Raw genomic sequence first — 16,817 nt, forward strand, 5'->3', positions numbered from 1 at the left:
GGGGTAGAAGGGAAGGCGTCAAGTTGTTGCCAGAGAGGACTGGAAGAAATGTGTGTGACTTTTTCCCGAAAAGCTTGTGTGTGAGATTGTCGCTCGGCCTCTTGGGGAAGCATTTTATGATTATTGTTATAGCCGTCATCCTTCAGACCTTGATGTGTAGGGGTGTGATGTCTGTGTTGGCTTATTGCATTAATGCAGGAATACCACTGTGTTTTAAATCAGTGAACAGAAGGAGTTGAGCTAAGGGGGGATGACGTGAGGGCTGGGCAGGGGACAGCCCAGTTTAAAGGCTCTGAAGGGTAGCAGTACTCCCCCACGCCGCTAGAACCGCGGTGGCTGGCAGTGTGCGTGCTGTCAGCCTGCAGGAGGGAAGGGGAACACGATTTAGCTCGTTGACCTCAAAAGAGTGTGAAGCTACCTCTGTACTGCCAGCTAAAAGTACATGACCAGCCTCCTCCAGCTGAGGTATAACAGCTTAATCCCCTCTGCTGCTGATTTGGGGCCTTTAAGCCTATATTGGGTAAAACAACACAGCTTGAAACCTGTGGTGTGGCACCAAGCTGTCCGTAATGCCCGAAGGGTTTTGCAGTCACCTTTGAAACGCCGTAGTTGCCGCGTCTCCCTGTTTAGCAGCACATCGCAGAGACGCTCGGGGGTGGTTATTGTAACTTTAGATCGCTTCTTCTCTCGTGTTTTGCTCCAGGGTGTGTTTTCAGTGACTGATATTTGACCATATTTGTGAAATGTCAAGTCGCTGCGGAAAACGCACCGCGTGAAATGTCAGCGTGTCTGTCTCTTCCAGGACGATGACTTGGAAGAAGGAGAAGTTAAAGACCCCAGCGACAGAAAAGTGAGGCCGCGTCCCACCTGCCGATTCTTCATGAAAGGTAATGCCGTGCTGTGGTGGTGGAGGAAAACCAAAGGTGCTGTAATTTGTCTTGTTCGGTTTTGAACCCGTTAAGCTGTCGCCTGCGTGAGGAGCTGTGCCTCAGGCGTCCTCGGGATCACCTTTCTGTGCCTTGGTGGCCAGATGCGGAATTTACCTGGAGCCAAGAGGCAAAAATTCCGTTGCCCTAAGTGTGGTGAGCCCGGTAGAAGCAAATGAAGGAAAACTTGCTGGTGTTTTTAAAACAGCAATGGAATAAAACTGCTTGGGCCGATGTAACCATCAGCTGTCGCTTAGAGGTTATTCCATGGAAAACAAAAGTGGCAAATACTGGTTATTTCTTATCAAGCTCTGCCAAAACCTAGTTGCTTCTTGCAATCTCATATCCATCTCACTTCCCTGGTTAATAAAAAGCATTTGCTGAGTTTTCAAAATTGAGGGTAGGGCTAGGGATACTGTTTCTCTAAGAAATACTGATGTGACATCGTGTTGACATCCACTGACCCGCTGCAGCCCCTGCAAAGGCCTCTCTGGACCTGCGTAGTGGCGTTGGCAGCTCAAGCGTAGCTGCTCTCACAACCAACCCAGAAACCCCAGCGAGGCGGCAGGCTCGAGGGGCGACCTTGGACCTGACAGGGTGAGATGGCCCGGTGGCCAGTACTTCCACTGGGCTGAGGAGATGGTCAGCTGGAAGAAAACATCGTCCTCGTGTAAACAGAGGGGTTTTTTCCCCTCAAGCCGGAGGGTTGCTCCACGCGCTATCAGATCCCACGTTTCTGCAAGAGGGTTGGGATTGTCAGCCTCGGTTGGAAGGAAGGAGGGTAGGAGGTCATGAAACGTATTCCTTACTGCCACTGAGACCTAAGACTTGAAACTCTTAAATCTATGCAATTGGTTTTTTTGTAATTCTTCTTAATAGGCCATTCCCTGACTGCACCACAGCGATCTTACACTATCCTGCCATTTCTTTTAGTGCAGAGAGTAGGTTTTCTTACTTAAACTGATTATAGCCCTCTCCCACTTCCTTCAGCTTCATCTCACTTAATGTTTACTCATTTGGTTTTATTTACAATCGCCCTTGAAACAATTTATGAAAATCTGAAATTAAGAGGAGGGTGGAGAACAGGGTGGAGTCTCTTTATTTCTTGCGTCAGTGGCGTACGCAACGTAGGGAACTGCTTCGGGGGTTTCCAGAGACGTGACCATCAGATATCATGTCCTTGGCTTCCTGAATGTCTCCCGGTGTCACATTTTCTGCCCGTGCTGAACCGCGAACGTGTCGGTGGTGATGGTGGAACAGGGAAGTCCCTCGGCCGGGAGAGGTGTTGGTTCCTGAATCCTTAGCGTGACACAGGCCTCCGTGCAGCCTGGAAATGTTTGCCCGAGTCAAAGTTCAGGCTGCAGGATCTCCTTGGTTTGGCACGGGTTCAGGTAACGTTGGCAGCCCCTCTTGCTCGTCCCTTCGAGGCTTTTTTTGCCACCAGCGAGGGCAGGCGCTGCTCCCGGGGAACCTTGAGGACCGATTTTTGTCCTTGCCGTGTCTGAGGAGCGCTGGCGTGGCCGTGGCTGTCCGGTGCCGTGCATGCCTAGCTCGCCAGGCCCTTCCAGGGAAGCAGCTTGGTGCGTAGCCACCCTGAAATACAGAGCAGGGCCCCTTTTTTGTCAGGGTAGTGGTTCCCCTTGACGCCTCAGGAGGAAGAGTCAGTGTTTGTGCGGGTGTCTGGCAGCCCCCGCGCCCGGTGCTCGGGCACGGAGGAAGGACGCGGCGCTCCCGGAGCCGCTGCACAAAGGTGTTTGCGCTCTGGGAAAGCTGCAAAATGTCTGCTGCCTGATGTTGAGGGCATTGCTGGGAGGGGAAAAAAGAAAAAAGGGGGGGGGGGGGGTTTCTAAGGAGGAAAAAAAAAGAAAAAAAGGGGGTGTTTGTTTCTAAGGCAAGCTAAATGAAAGTTGGGAATTAGCTTTGTATCCTCTTGGAGACCCCTGAGTGTTACCATCTCTTTGGGGACGGTACCTGAAGCTGATGAGCAGCTTCAGATTCATCTGCTGCCCTCCGTAGCGATGTCTCCTCTCCGGCTTTACCCTGGCAAGCTGCAGAGTTGGTTGGAGAGAAGAGCTTGGATGCACTCTGTGCCTCACCAGAGAGCTGTTTGTTCGGCACGCAGGGTGATGTTTGCTTTGCTGTCAGTTTGTATTCATTGTTTTCTGTAAGAGGTAGAGCTCCTAGCTTGAGGTAGAGCTCCTAGCTTGAGGTAGAGCTCCTAGCTTGAGGTAGAGCTCCTAGCTTGAGGTAGAGCTCCTAGCTTGAGGTAGAGCTCCTAGCTTGAGGTAGAGCTCCTAGCTTGAGGTAGAGCTCCTAGCTTGAGGTAGAGCTCCTAGCTTGAGGTAGAGCTCCTAGCTTGAGGTAGAGCTCCTAGCTTGAGGTAGAGCTCCTAGCTTGAGGTAGAGCTCCTAGCTTGAGGTAGAGCTCCTAGCTTGAGGTAGAGCTCCTAGCTTGAGGTAGAGCTCCTAGCTTGAGGTAGAGCTCCTAGCTTGAGGTAGAGCTCCTAGCTTGAGGTAGAGCTCCTAGCTTGAGGTAGAGCTCCTAGCTTGAGGTAGAGCTCCTAGCTTGAGGTAGAGCTCCTAGCTTGAGGTAGAGCTCCTAGCTTGAGGTAGAGCTCCTAGCTTGAGGTAGAGCTCCTAGCTTGAGGTAGAGCTCCTAGCTTGAGGTAGAGCTCCTAGCTTGAGGTAGAGCTCCTAGCTTGAGGTAGAGCTCCTAGCTTGAGGTAGAGCTCCTAGCTTGAGGTAGAGCTCCTAGCTTGAGGTAGAGCTCCTAGCTTGAGGTAGAGCTCCTAGCTTGAGGTAGAGCTCCTAGCTTGAGGTAGAGCTCCTAGCTTGAGGTAGAGCTCCTAGCTTGAGGTATTTGTCATTGATAAGACCTGAAGAGCTCACAGGCTTGCTACTGCATCTTCTTAATGGTGTGTGTGCATCCATCCCTCCCTCCTGCCCACCGTAATAAGGTTCTTGTACGTTCATCCATCCGTGACCAGATCTATTTGTCCTCTCTGGGAAGGTGGGGGGTAGTGAGTGTCTTTCCATGTGTACGAAAAACAGGTAAATCTGGACAAAGCTGGAGAGAAGCGAAGTCATAGGTGTTCAACAGCATTGTTCCTTGATGGGGTTTGAATGGGTCTGGGGCTGAACAAATGCTTGCTGTAGGCATGCGGGGCTCTTATGGAACTGTATTTCCACAGGTCACTGTACTTGGGGCATGAACTGCCGATTTATTCACCCTGGCGTGAATGACAAAGGAAACTACTCCTTGATCTCCAAGCCTGAGCCTTTCTCCCCAAATGGTGCTCCTCCTATCGGCCCTCACCCACTGATGCCAGCCAACCCTTGGGTACGGACATCTTTTCGGTGAATTTACGGCTTCTGCACGTAGCTTTTGGCTTCTGCTCTAGGAGAAGTGAAGATTATGTTGGGTTTTTTTTGAGGTAGTGCTTTAGCAAAATTCAAGACATCAGTTGGATCGGTGATTTTTTTTAAAAGGTGGTCTTGAAGTCGCTAGTAGAGGGGGATCATTTTCCGTGTGTGTCCCAGCTCGTGGCCTGCTGATACATCTCATAGAATCACAGAATAGTTTGGGGTGGAAGGGGCCTTTCCAGCTCGCCTAGTCCAACCCCCCTGCAGTGGGCAGGGACGGCTGTAGCTGGATCAGGTTGCTCACAGCCCCGTCCAGCCTGACCTTGAATGTCTCCAGGGATGGGGCTTCTACCGCCTCTCTGGGCAAACTGTGCCAGTGTTTGACCACCCTCATTGTAAAAAAAAAAATTGTCTTTATATCTAGTCTGAATCTCCCTTCTTTTAGTTTAAAACCCCCTACTGTCCTGTTGGAACAGGCCCTGCTGGAAAGATTGCCCCCGTCTTTCTTACAGGCTCTGGAGTATCTGGAGATACTCTGTGGGAACTGTTTACAAAGCATGAGTTTGCTGCTTAAACCTAATGTCAAGTGTCTGTCTCCTTCCTCTTCTCCCCCTTCGAACAGGGAGGGCCTGTCGTTGATGAAATCTTACCTCCACCCCCTCCAGACCCCCCAACAGAAAGTGCCTGGGAGAGAGGACTCCGGCATGCTAAAGAGGTGAGTGCCCTCCTCAGGAGGTGTGCTGCCTGTCGCCAAAAGCTGCTGGCCTGTTCCCTCTGCAGCAGGCTGCTGGCAGAGCTCTCCTTGGAGCACGTAGCGTTCCGCTCTTTGCAAGGAGCCAAACTTTTGCCTTTCCGCCTGTTAACTGCGCGTTGTTGTACGTCACGGTTGTTGCACAGTTAGGAGGAGCTGGCATCCAGGTTTGGTGTTTTATGTGAATGTCAGCTAAGGAGGATCCGTGGCCCTGATCACTTCAGGAGTCAAGCCCTCCACAAAGCAAAACTTTTTAAGCTGGTCCAATTTCCCTTACTTCAGTACTTGTCTCTCTAGCCCCTACGGGATCCATGTGCCTGATTGTTGCAGGAAAGGGGGTCAGTATGTCTGAAACTTTTATTGCCTGTCTGCTAGCTGTTCTGAGATGATGGAGCAGTGAATTACACTTTATGTCAAGAAAAGCCCAGTGTGCTGGGCGTTCATGAGACTTGGGCAGAAGAAAGGTGCTTTGGTTGAAGGGCAGGTTTCTCCCAGGTGACGGGTTTTTAATACAGTTATTTCTCTGTGCCTCAGAAATGTTCTCTGTTTACAATGTTTTTCTGTTATGGCAGGTATTAAAAAAGGCAACTATGAGAAAAGAGCAGGAGCCTGACTTTGAGGAGAAGAGGTTCACTGTGACTATCGGAGAAGACGAGCGTGAATTTGACAAAGAAAACGAGTTCTTCCGCGACTGGAATTACCGCATCACCAGAGACGTCAGAGATCCAGCGTAAGATGCAGCCTTGGCTTTGCCGCGTGGGATAGATGGGTGGGAAATGCAGTGCAGTCTGGCAGTTACCTCGTTCCTCCAAACTGGAGGAACGCTGAGCTCGGGAAATGGGAACAACTTCCACTAAGCAGTATGTGCACCGGTTAAAAACGTGAGCGGCCTCCGCTGACTCCAGTTCAATGCCACCTCCCTTCCCGGTCGTCTTTAAACCTGCCTGCCCTCCGTGCTGTTGGCATACCGGTCCCTCAAGGACATTACCTAGTGGTGCATTGCCTGCCAGGGCATTCTTCTGCCTTTTTTCCATCTCGTTTTTCTTATTCCAACCCATGAGAGTTTTAAAATGTTGAAGCCGGGGCTGCGAAGTTGGAGTATGCTCCGGCTCCGGGAGCTTCAGGGCAGCAGTTGTGTTCTCTTGACCAGCTGGGTGTTTATTTACAAGGGCACTGGGACAGCAGCTGGTCTTAAACATCTTGACCAGTCCTGGAGGAACTATTTAGTAAGTCGCTGGTCAGAAAGCAAACCTGTGAGCTGCCAGGGCATAGCCTGGGCCAGAACAAACACCCTAAACGGAAGGGTGTAGGTGATTGGGGTTTTTTTTAAGGAGGTAAAATGAAATGTTGGACACCTCAGACCCGCTCCTGTCACGACTGAGAGCTGGCAGAAGGTGCGAGGATGAGTAAGTCAGCTTAGAGAGACTTGCTTAGTAATTCTTGAGCCAAGAAACGGAATGGAAAAACAGTTTTAGAGAGAGAGGCTTCTGTTCTGCAGGAACGCAGGTGGATCTCTTGCTGTCTTGCTTACACATCCTCTGGTCTTCCTGCATGTATGGGCTATTTCTGCTCCCTCACAGAGAAAAGCGTTGGCCAGGCTTGGCTCTGTCTGTTCTGGAGTGAAGGAACTGCAAAAAAAGGTCTGAAAAGGAGCAGGTTAAGCTTTTGTTCGGTAGTTTTTTGCCTTGCTCTGGAGCGCAGTTCCCTTCCCCGTCTTACAAAGCAGCCCTCCGCTCAGTTCTGCAGACTGTAACGGAACAGTTGCACCGTATGAACTTGTTTGTGTGTAGAAATCCGTCCGTATCTTGGTCTTCTCTTCCTCTGAGAAGGCTTTCGGTTGCCCCTGGGCTGTATTGTCACCAGTGCTCTCTGGCTTGACAGTACAGTATCTGTATTTTGTGAGGGTGTACGAAAACTAGCATCAGCATTCCAGTTTTTTGTGCCACTGCCTGACCGATGTAAGAACTGTTGTGTTAGGTACAGGACTTTCTGTTTTTTCATATAGTCAAGGAAAAAAATGTGTTGCATGTAGCCAGTGTTAAATAGAGTAATCAAACAACTGGAATTCCTGAAAATTCAGGCACCTTTCTGTATAACTAGACTGGGGCATTGAAGTATCTTCATTGTGCGAAAAGGCAAAAAAGATATGAAGTTGCTGCTGCTGTAAACTCTAGAAAATGGTGATTTTTCTCACACACACACACACTTACTGCACAGATGGACACCTTGCAGCAACCTAACCACTGGTGGTGCAGCTGTGATGTTAATGAATGCTTTCAGGACTGTCTTGTGACATATCAGGATGTCTAAATAGTTCATGAATCCCTTTTTCTTTTTTGAAAAACTATAGGGAGGTGGACATCAAAGAAAACATTAACTATGGGTAAGCAGGTCTTTGATTCCAGTACTGTTGCAACTGTAAGAAAATATTCCTTTTCCTTTCTCCATTGCACTTCTGAAAACTTCCTAGGCCACAGACCGCTGTCCCATCAGGTGTGGTGGGCGATTTATTAACTGAATGGATGTATTTGATTTTTTTTTTGGGTGCTACTAATTATTCACCGAAGGATTGAAGCACTGAATTATGTCAATCCACAGCAGTGAAGTCCACAAATGTTATAGGAAGAGAATTGGGGAGATTTGGACTTGAGGCTGGGTTAAAAAGTAAAGTGTTTCTTTTTGGGTTTTGGGCGTAGCTTGAGATTGGTGTCTCTTTGAACACTTGATGTCACTGAATCCAGTCTGTTGCCCGGTTGGCATCAGGTGTTCGTTGCTGCACGAAGCATCCACGTTTGAGATTCCCTGGTATTCTTTCCCTTGGCTTACTGTTTCAGCCAAAAATAGAAACCTTAAACCATTTGAAAGCACTGAAGGAAGTACAGGTAGCCGCTTGACTTGCAGGGCAGCGCTTACATCTTGGATTGTTTTAGATATGGCACCTTTTCAAACGCAAAAGTGGGCCCTTGATTCCTCTAACTGACAAGTCAGTCTTATTATGGATAATGTGGAATTGGGAACACTTGCTTTATAATCTCAGTTCTGCCACTGGTTTCTCTGTGGCCCTGGAAGTTTCTTGTTTCCTGTACCCACCTCCCCATGTTTATGTATTTTCACTCCAGGTGGCTGGCAGGGATGGGATATCGTTGAGTATGTGAATTAAAAACCTCAAATCATATTAATAAAAAAATCATCAAATGAAGGGAACATTGCAGATTGAAGGAGGGTGAAGTTTGGATCCTTTTCCTCCCCAAAAGTAATGACAGTTTTCCAGCTGAGCTCACCAGCACCTTGTTTGCCCTGGAGAACATCAGCTGCAGTTTGGTCGCCTTCATTCCATGGAGTAATTCCAGGGGCAGAGTGTTGCTGGCCTGCCCCCCCCCCCCAAACTTAGCTGCTCCCAGTATCCTGGGCTGGTGGTGCTGGGATGTACACAGCCGCTCCAGTGGCAGGGGAAGTAGGAGATCTGTTCCACGTTGGGTGTGAGGGTGCTTGAGATGAGCTGTGTGTGCATGGGCAGAAAACACAGCTCTGAGTCCATGAGGCAAAACATGTTCTGTTACATTTGCAAACATCTGAAGGGGCTGTAAAAAAAGCAATTGGGGCTTCTGCATTTTGGAAGGCTGAATTCGGTTCCTAGTGTTTCTTTGTTGGTGTTTATCAAGAAAGGTTTGTGCTTTTCTCTGATAAGCTTCACTTTAAAAAAAAAAAAAAAGCGTTTCTGTCTCTTTGGGAAATGTGGAAAACCGGCCGCTTGTCTGGTCGTCCGCCGTTGAACATGTTTTTTCTTGTCAGGGCGCAGTGACTTAAGACCTGACCTAGAATCTGTAGTGTTTGTGTGCTGACAAGGTGATGTTTCCCTTTCTAACCTTCCCTGTTTTTCGTTGTAGGCTTGATCCCTATACAGATCCTTATTATGACTATGAAATAGAACGGTTCTGGCGTGGTGGGCAGTATGAGAATTTCAGGGTTCAGTATACAGACCCAGATCCGTACCGTAACTACAGAGTAAGTAAGGTAAATACCCCTTTCCGCACTTTTTCCTTTCAACTTTCTTCCAGGTACTTCAGTGCTCGTCGTGTTGCCAGCGCGGTGGTTGAAACGGGATTTCTCCTGTATGTTCGAGATGCTCCGTCTTACAAATAGCTAAATCTTGACTTAGTGGCTGCACAGAACACGCTCGAGGTGTGCAGGGCTGGGAGGACGTTCTGTTTCAGCAGGACGAAGGCAAAAGCACGTCTGAGATGGGAAGGTGGTTCCTCTTCACGTGCCCTGGCTGCTCCTCTCCGTACCAGGCAGTGGTGCAGCGCTTCTGCGGCCGTTTGTGGGAATGTGGGAGAAGGAGGGGAGTTTCCAGGAAATAGCCTGCCTGGGGAACGGTTTGCTTGTTAGTTACTGGGACAGACGGAAAGGATTAGATTTGGACGGGCGTGCTTTGTGTACAGACGGAGGCTCCGGCGTGATGGTCCGCCGCTGGTGGAGTTGCACGTTAGTCGGCTGAGTCAGATGAGGAAAGCACACAGGCAGCTGCTAAAATCCCCCATGCAGCCGGTGTTGCGCTGCTGGAAGGTGTAGAGCTCGGTGAAAATTAGGCTGTGAACCTTTCCCTCTGCTTGCTTTTGCCCTCCTGCAAACTGTTGTGCCTCCAGAGCAGTGGCAAAAATAATAAACCCTGCTCCGTGGGGAGCTTTTCGGTGGTATCGCTCACGTCCTTTTGCCGAGGGGCTTTCCTTTTGCCGCGAGACCGTGGCGTTCTGCGGCAGCAGTGCACAAACAGGAGCCCGTCCTCCCTACTGCTGCACGGGATGCACCCTGAATTATTTCCGTGGCGCTTGTGTGTGAGGTTAATTAGCTTGTTATAAACACGATTAGCAGCGAGAGTAGATCCTTGTAAACATCGATACGTTTATTTAATAAGCTAATGAGCCAAATTAATCTTTGACTGTTGTTTTTGCAAATGACAACTGTGGTGAATATGATCTGGTGTTTTGTTCCTCTCCCCTTTCTGCCTGCTCAGCAGTGACGGCCAGCAAGCTCCAGATTATTTATCCCAAACCTTTCCTCTGACGTGGGAGGGCGCGTGTAGTTACTTGCAGTCCGAGACTTTGAAACCTTGCTGCCCGCTTTGTTGGGAGTTGGTACCACAGCGTCACGACAGTTTCTCTTCTTCTTTTTAAAGGAAAGAGAGCGAGAACGGGAAAGGGAAAGAGAGAACAGACAACGGGAAAGGGAACGCGAGAGGGAGCGGGAGCGAGAACGGGAGCGGCGCCAGCGGGAGCGAGAGCGAGAAAGGGAACGGGAGCGCGACAAGGAGCGCCAGCGGCGGAAAGAAGAGTGGGAACGGGAGAGAGAACGCGTGAAGAGAGATGAAAAAGACAGGCAGCACCGGGACCGGGACAGGGACCGAGACCGGGACAGGGACAGGGAACGCGAAAAGGAGAAAGAAAAACCAAAGCCACGGTCCCCGCTGCTACCCAGGTAAGTGTTGGCTGGAATTCGGGCTCGGCATTTTAGCTGACGTTGGTTTAGCTGTGGAGGAGGAACCAGGCTCACGCTGATCAGAGAGGAGATCATCTCTGTTGTCCACAATTCCTTGAGTAAAGCGGTAGTTTCAAGAGGGAGGCAACGCTCTGAGCGAGCCTTGCTGGCCACTAAGTGGAGCTAAAACCTCAGCCAGAACCGAGCGTGCGTAACCTGGCTCTGAAAGGAGGAGAACATCTGTCCTGCGGTGTGTGGGTACGGAGATGTTCCGCTTGTCCCCGTTCCCCGGAGGCTGAAGGACGTCTCGGGAGGCTGGCTGAGTCCCCAGTGCTGAGAGCACCCTGCAGACGGTGGCGACCCCCTTTGTGGCCTCGACAAACGAGCTTTGACAAGAATCAGGGCCGGTTTGGGAGTGTTTGGCTAGCAAAAGGGTCTGGAGATTTATTAAGTAAAACTCATCAAAGAGGCTAGAAAAGGTTAAAGGGATTGTGTGCCTTGAAACGAGTCTAGGGGTTACGGTACAGCTGCAGTGTGGAGTTGGGTTTCTTGCCTCTGAGCAGTTTTTTCTGAAAATCCTGGTTCTGACCTGTGTGAAAGGGAAAATTGAACCAGACAGACTAAAAATCTAGGAATTTTAAAGTGAATCCTATTTAGTTTCTCTGTCGATTATTTCCCAGCGTGCCGTGTATTGGGCATATTTGTAAAGCACCGTATAAATACCACAGCTGAATATAGACCTTGTCTTATGGGAGCTTTTAATGTCACAATGTCTTTTGGTTCAGAATCAGAGAAAAGTGTCAAATTTCCTGCTGAAGGGCAAGAAAAACTGATCAGCAGTGTCAGTGTCTTGAAAACGAGTGGCAGATGGAGTGTTCTGACGGTGTGTCGGGGAATGTGGGGACACGCAAGCCTCGGGGCGGGGGGGTGTTTGGGGCAAAGTGGGGTGCAGGGAAGCTGTGTTTCCCAAGACCTTGGAGCTTCTCCTTCTGGCTGATGTCTGTGTTGTTTCTTGAGCGCTTGAGGAAGGTGCAAAGCATCGTGAGCATGAGGAGAAGTGTGTTTTAACGAAGAACAGGGCGAAGGAGGCCTGGAACGAGGTGCTGCGTGGAATTGTGTGGTGGCAGGCGAGAGCAGGGTTTAGTCTCGAATCTGACCCAGAATTTTTATTTGTGTTACTAGAAGGAAAGTTGATTTTTGGTGCTGAGCCTTTTCTCCAAGAGGAAGCCACGGCTTCAGAACAGTTTGGAGGTGCCTCGTGAGCACTTTGGTGCCGTAGCGGTGTCAAAGTGGTCATAGGAATACATTTAATTACATGCCACGTTTAATTACAATCTTCACTTACAACCATAATTTGTGCGCCTTCATTGCCGCGTTTGCTGTTGGTCGGTGCTCTCGTGGGGTTAGTGATGGCAGAGATCTTGCTGCGCGCAGGAGCATGTGATGAAGATGATGACGATGAGGAAAGCGACGTCAGCTGATGGGCAGCTCAGGTGGTTAGTCATGAACAGCCCCCATGACCGGGATGGCCGCACGCAAGGCTGAGGCTGCTGGTGGCTCTCTCCCGTGACACTCGTGCTGGGCCGTGGGGCAGGGCTCTGTGGGAGAGCTTTGGCTGTTAGCGCTGCCCAGGGGCGGCTGGCTCGGGGGCGGTGGCCGTGCTCGCCCGCCTTGGATCCATCTCGCCCCGTGAAACCCTCGGTGTGAGCCGAGAGATGGGATTTACAGCGTTCGTGACGTTACATGCTTTGGGGTTAGAGGTTCCCCGCTTCCCTCCCGTGTCTCCTCTCTGAGACGAGCGCTGCTTAAGGGAGCTGTGGGTGCCTCTTGCGGCTCCAAACCAGGCTGCTTCAGGCTAGTCTTGCTAAATTAACAGTAGTCCTTGATATGCCTCATTGTTTTGTTCATTTTTAAGTCTGCTATTCTTTGTGGAGAATCTACTACTGGAAGTGTCCTCAGCCTTGTCCTGTAAGGCGGGTGCTGATGGCTGCGGGGCCAGGAGGAGAGCTGGGAGAGAGGGACAGCGAGCAGGGCTTGCTTTTGGCTTCGTTTGCGTGGGGCTTTGAAAGCTGGTGGCCAGAAGCGTTTTTTGTGTTGGAACGGGGAGCTGGAACTGAATGGAAAGCTTTAAAATCTCCAAAAAACCAAAATGTCAGGTCAGCACCTACACCCAGTATCTCCTCTTAGAGGAGAGGGGAATTAATAAGAGCACTTAGCAGTAAACCCAAAAGCCCTACGTTGCTGAAGGCAGCTCTCCAAGGGCTCTTCATGGGACTTCAGTTCTCGCTGTCGAAACCCCCGTCAACATGAACGCTCTTACTACAGCGTTTACAGGGGTGTGGGTGTTTGCAGAGAAGATAAACCTGCAGAAAAAAAAAGCTTTTTTAACAAAGCAATGGCATAATTCAACTTCTTCTCCCTTGGAGAAGACCTCCCTCGTCCAGCAGTGTGTGCCGCCCTACGCCGCATTCCCCAGAAGCCTCGGTCGCGCTTACGGCGTGACTTGGCGCTGGGCAGCGCCGTTTGTGTCCCACGTCACCTTTTTGACAGGCTCCAAACTTCCTCGTGGCAGCGCGGCGGTTCGGGCGGTCTCACCTTTTCTCCAAATACCTTCGTGCTGCTGCGGAGGGTCAGGTTTGGCACCTCGGGATGAAGCAGCGCCCGAGTTTGCTTAATGCGTAAAAACGCTCGTGATTGCTTCGTGCTTCCTGGGCAACAGGATGCACAACAGTGGCGTAGCGCTCACCTGCAGGTCTATTTATAGACTCCGGGCTTTCCCTAATCGCTAGGTCCCGGTTTTCGGCAGGTCCGGCCTTTCCAGGTGACGGGGGCTGGCTGCAGGCAGCTGCCCGTTAACATTCCGGCACCAAAGGCAGCGCCGCTTCCCGCCGGAGCCCACGCGGCCCTGCTCTTCCCTCCCTAATGAGCTGGGGAGGTTGGAAAACTGCTCCGTGGGAGTTGTGCAACCGGCAGGGAGAGCTTTGCCAAAGGCAGAGCTGAAGGTGTCTGTGAGTACAGGTGGATGCGGGTCTGTCCGTCCGTGTCCGAGCTCCCTGAAGCAGAGGCTGGAGGAAGGGACAAACGGACGTAGAGAGTGCGGGGTCGAAAGGGATGAAAGAAGCTCAAAAAGGCAAATAGCCAGGAACACGCCACAAATGCCCTTTCCGTTCCACTGAAAGCAGGAAGGTTTAATCTGATCTCTGAACAGCAGTGGAGCAGTTAAGGCCAATAACACAGAGGAGCCAGAGGACTTCCTGGCAATCGCTGGTTGCTACAGATGAGGGGGATTAGAACTGAATAACAAACAAAGGTTGCAAACCCTGACGGGCTCCGTGGCAAGTGTTTCTGCTTGAACCTTTTAAAAGAAGAGGCTGCAGTGTTTGGGCTTCAAGTGGGATTGTCACACGTGGGTTGGGCTTGTTTGGAAGGAGTGTCCCTTGCTGCTTTGGGTTTGGGGTGGGTTTTTGTCCCCCCAAGCTTAAGACGAGCACTCCCAAGAGCTTTATAATCTGAGATTGCAACGCTAGTAAAATTGTTCTTCCCCTTCCTTCTCCTCCCTCCTCAGACATCGAACGCTGAAACAAGGCAGGACTCCTTATGATCAATTAGAGGGATCACTTGGCTGGCTGTCCTTGTGCTCCCCATCTCCAGAACGAGTTCGAATGCCCCAGGCTGTGACTGATTTTTGCTGAGTACAAAATTTCTGCTTTATATCTCTGTCTTGCCAGTCTAGCTTGCTGTTGCGCAAAGCATTTCGGGGATAAAGAAATGGCATGAAATATCTCATTTGGAGAGGCTTGGAGGAGTGCAAGATGTTCTTACCCAGGCTGCTGGCCTTTAGCGGTGAGCCCAGGCCCCGCAGACAGACGTAGTAATTCGCTTTAATCCTTCTGTTGTTGCACAGGTCTTTATCCTGCCGTCATCTGAGCAAATCTGGTTGTTTCAGGAGGGCTTTAAGCAGCACCGTTCGTGTTGTGGGACCTGGTAGCAGTTGTCTTTCCAAAGCACTGAGGGACATTGAGGAGTTGGACCCACTGGCACGGGCAGCCGGCTCAGTATTGCTGCCCTGTTGGCTGGGGCAGCACTAGGTGGTTGCCCACCGAGCAGGGAGGAAGAGGAGGAGGCAATCCCATGCTGCAGGTCCTCGAGAGGGGCGTTGGTTCCTTTCCCACGTGGGTTTCCTCTGCGGGGGGATGCTGTGGGCCCTGGTGAGTAGCAGCGTGGAGTCTTCAAGTGAGAGAGATTTGCCATCTCCGGTTCTTAAGGAAGTTTCCCCTGAAGTCTGACCTAAAAGCTATTTCCAGGTTTGGTCAGGGCCCATGCTATGCACCCCAAAATCTGTGGGGTGAGGAGGAGGTGGCCGTTGTCCTGAGATGTCCGAGAGTCTGGACAGGAGGTGACAGCAGCTCCAAAGCTGCCAGGAAGGAGCAGTGTCCTGGTGAACTGTCCTGTGATTATCGCACACACGACAGGTTTTTTTTTGGAAGGAAGTTTCCCCCGGCTGGGCTAAAGGCTATTGATGGAGTGCACTTATGCAGCCATTAAAAAAATTAAAAATAACACCTGCAAGTAGGGACACTGTAAAATTTCAAGCAATGTCAGAAAGGACAGCCAGTCCGTGGCAAATCATAAATCCTTTGCAAAACCCTTCCAGCGAGGAGCGTTGGGCTTCCTCCCAGCTTCTGTGGAGGTGGCAGTAGCCCTCAGTTGTGAGATGCTGCATAATGCTGCAGACCCTGGGACAAAAGGTGACGCGTTCCCTTGGCAGAGCTCACCCTTGTGTTATTTTGGTCAAGCTCCTTCAAGTCGGCTTTGTAATCGGTCGTTGTTCGTCTCTGGGGTGAGCACGTTGACGAACAGGGTGACCTGGAGCCTAAAATCAGTGAGTACCCAGGGCTTGCAAGTTAGAAAGTGTTGGAAGGAACTTGATTAGATAAAGGAGTGGCAAAAGTAAGGGAATGCAAATGGAGTGATTCGTGATAGCGTGTGTGTATGTGTGTGATCACGAACCAACTGAACTCGTTTTTCAGAAGAATCTGTTATTCGAAGCGCTCTTGGGTCGTCGTCATCTTTCCCAGCGGTTTCTGGTGGTCTCCCCGTGCCGCTGGCTGGATCTGCTCCCCGGTTTTTTGCGTGTGAGGGCTCTGTACGAAAGCAGCTGTTGCTCCAATAGAGCCAGGCGTTCTGGTGGGCTCGCTGATGGCATCTCACGCTCTTGTATGAAGGCGGTGCAGCAGGCTGGTGGATTTTGTCTTTTCCTAGCTTTCCCTGTGGAAATGTCGGCTCTTTTCTTAAAAGAAACCCTTCATTTATTCCTGTTTGTCCTGCCACAGGAGGAAGAGCAGGCAGGATAGACAACTGTGTGCTCTTCCCGATTTCGAGTCAGGCATCAGGAAGACCCTGGAGCGCTCTGAGTTAGTCTTAGATCCACGAGAAGCCACCGAGGGGGAAAAGCCGCCTCTCTGGGGAGGCAGAGGTTTGCTCTCCAGGTGTCTGCACCTTCTCTGGGCGGCTTCTTGGAGCGCAGAGAGTGAAGAGAAGCAAATGGCCCCAGGCTGTTGGGTTTCCCAGGCTGAAAACAAGGTTTCTGGGCTCCAGCTGGAGCTGGGCCCCTGTTCCTCCTGCGCACACCAGGTCTGCCACGCCGCCCTCGGTGCAGCACTGCTCCGAAGAGGATTCCCCTTCTCCCCATGTGCAGAACATGCCCTGTGCTGCTCTGTGGTTCTTCAGACTCCGTCGAGCAGCCTGTATGGTAGCACTGTGGTGATAAACATTACAATATCTTGTTTACATCCCCGTTTTTTTTGTGGTGCAGCTGCCAGCCGGAGCGACGGAACCTGGTTAGACAGCTTCGCTTTCCTTTACGCTCCCGGTTCGTTTGGGAAGTCAGCAATAATAAAATCTCTCTGTGAACCAAATCAGCAAAACTTTGTTCAAAGTTCTCCCCAAAGCATGTCTGTTGACTGGAGTTTTTCGCTGGTCTTCATGGTTCTTGAGGTCCTGCCTCCGCTTCCACAGTAAAAGGAGCAGGGTTTCGTAACCGTAAATCAAGATGAAGGGCATCGAGTGACTCAGATGTGGATCTCAAGGAATGTGGTTTTTTTCTTTGGCATTTCAGAGATGGGATTACTGGAGAGATTTCCCACACTGGATTTTATTAAAAGATTGCAAAGACTGGGGCAGAATCGCTGCACACGGGTACCTCTCATTTAGAGGAGGCTCTCAAGGCGTCAAATGCTCAGCCCGTAGGGTAGATCACATCTCAGATACGTTTATCTACCTGCTGTGATGATTTCATACGGA

At 50.6% G+C, this 16,817-nt stretch overlaps 1 protein-coding gene across 8 annotated transcripts in view; it reads left to right on the forward strand.

The window, feature by feature from the left end:
- ZC3H18 (zinc finger CCCH-type containing 18) overlaps positions 1-16,817 on the forward strand; it is a 39,527-nt gene that overhangs the window by 2,850 nt on the left and 19,860 nt on the right. For 3 of the 8 annotated variants that reach the window (XM_086468932.1, XM_086468927.1, XM_086468930.1), the window contains exons 2-7: positions 803-887; positions 4,117-4,265; positions 4,911-5,003; positions 5,612-5,769; positions 8,927-9,044; positions 10,216-10,514. In XM_086468932.1, the coding sequence (XP_086325058.1) occupies positions 803-887; positions 4,117-4,265; positions 4,911-5,003; positions 5,612-5,769; positions 8,927-9,044; positions 10,216-10,514 (902 nt within the window). Of the gene's footprint in view, positions 1-802; positions 888-4,116; positions 4,266-4,910; positions 5,004-5,611; positions 5,770-7,389; positions 7,423-8,926; positions 9,054-10,215; positions 10,515-16,817 lie in introns of all 8 variants that reach the window. The other 5 variants (XM_086468924.1, XM_086468925.1, XM_086468931.1 and 2 more) reach the window with 3 other exon arrangements.

The sequence above is a fragment of the Leptosomus discolor genome, chromosome 8 (genome assembly GCF_034619465.1).
Source record: "Leptosomus discolor isolate bLepDis1 chromosome 8, bLepDis1.hap2, whole genome shotgun sequence".
NCBI classification, from domain to species: Eukaryota; Metazoa; Chordata; class Aves; order Leptosomiformes; family Leptosomidae; genus Leptosomus; species Leptosomus discolor.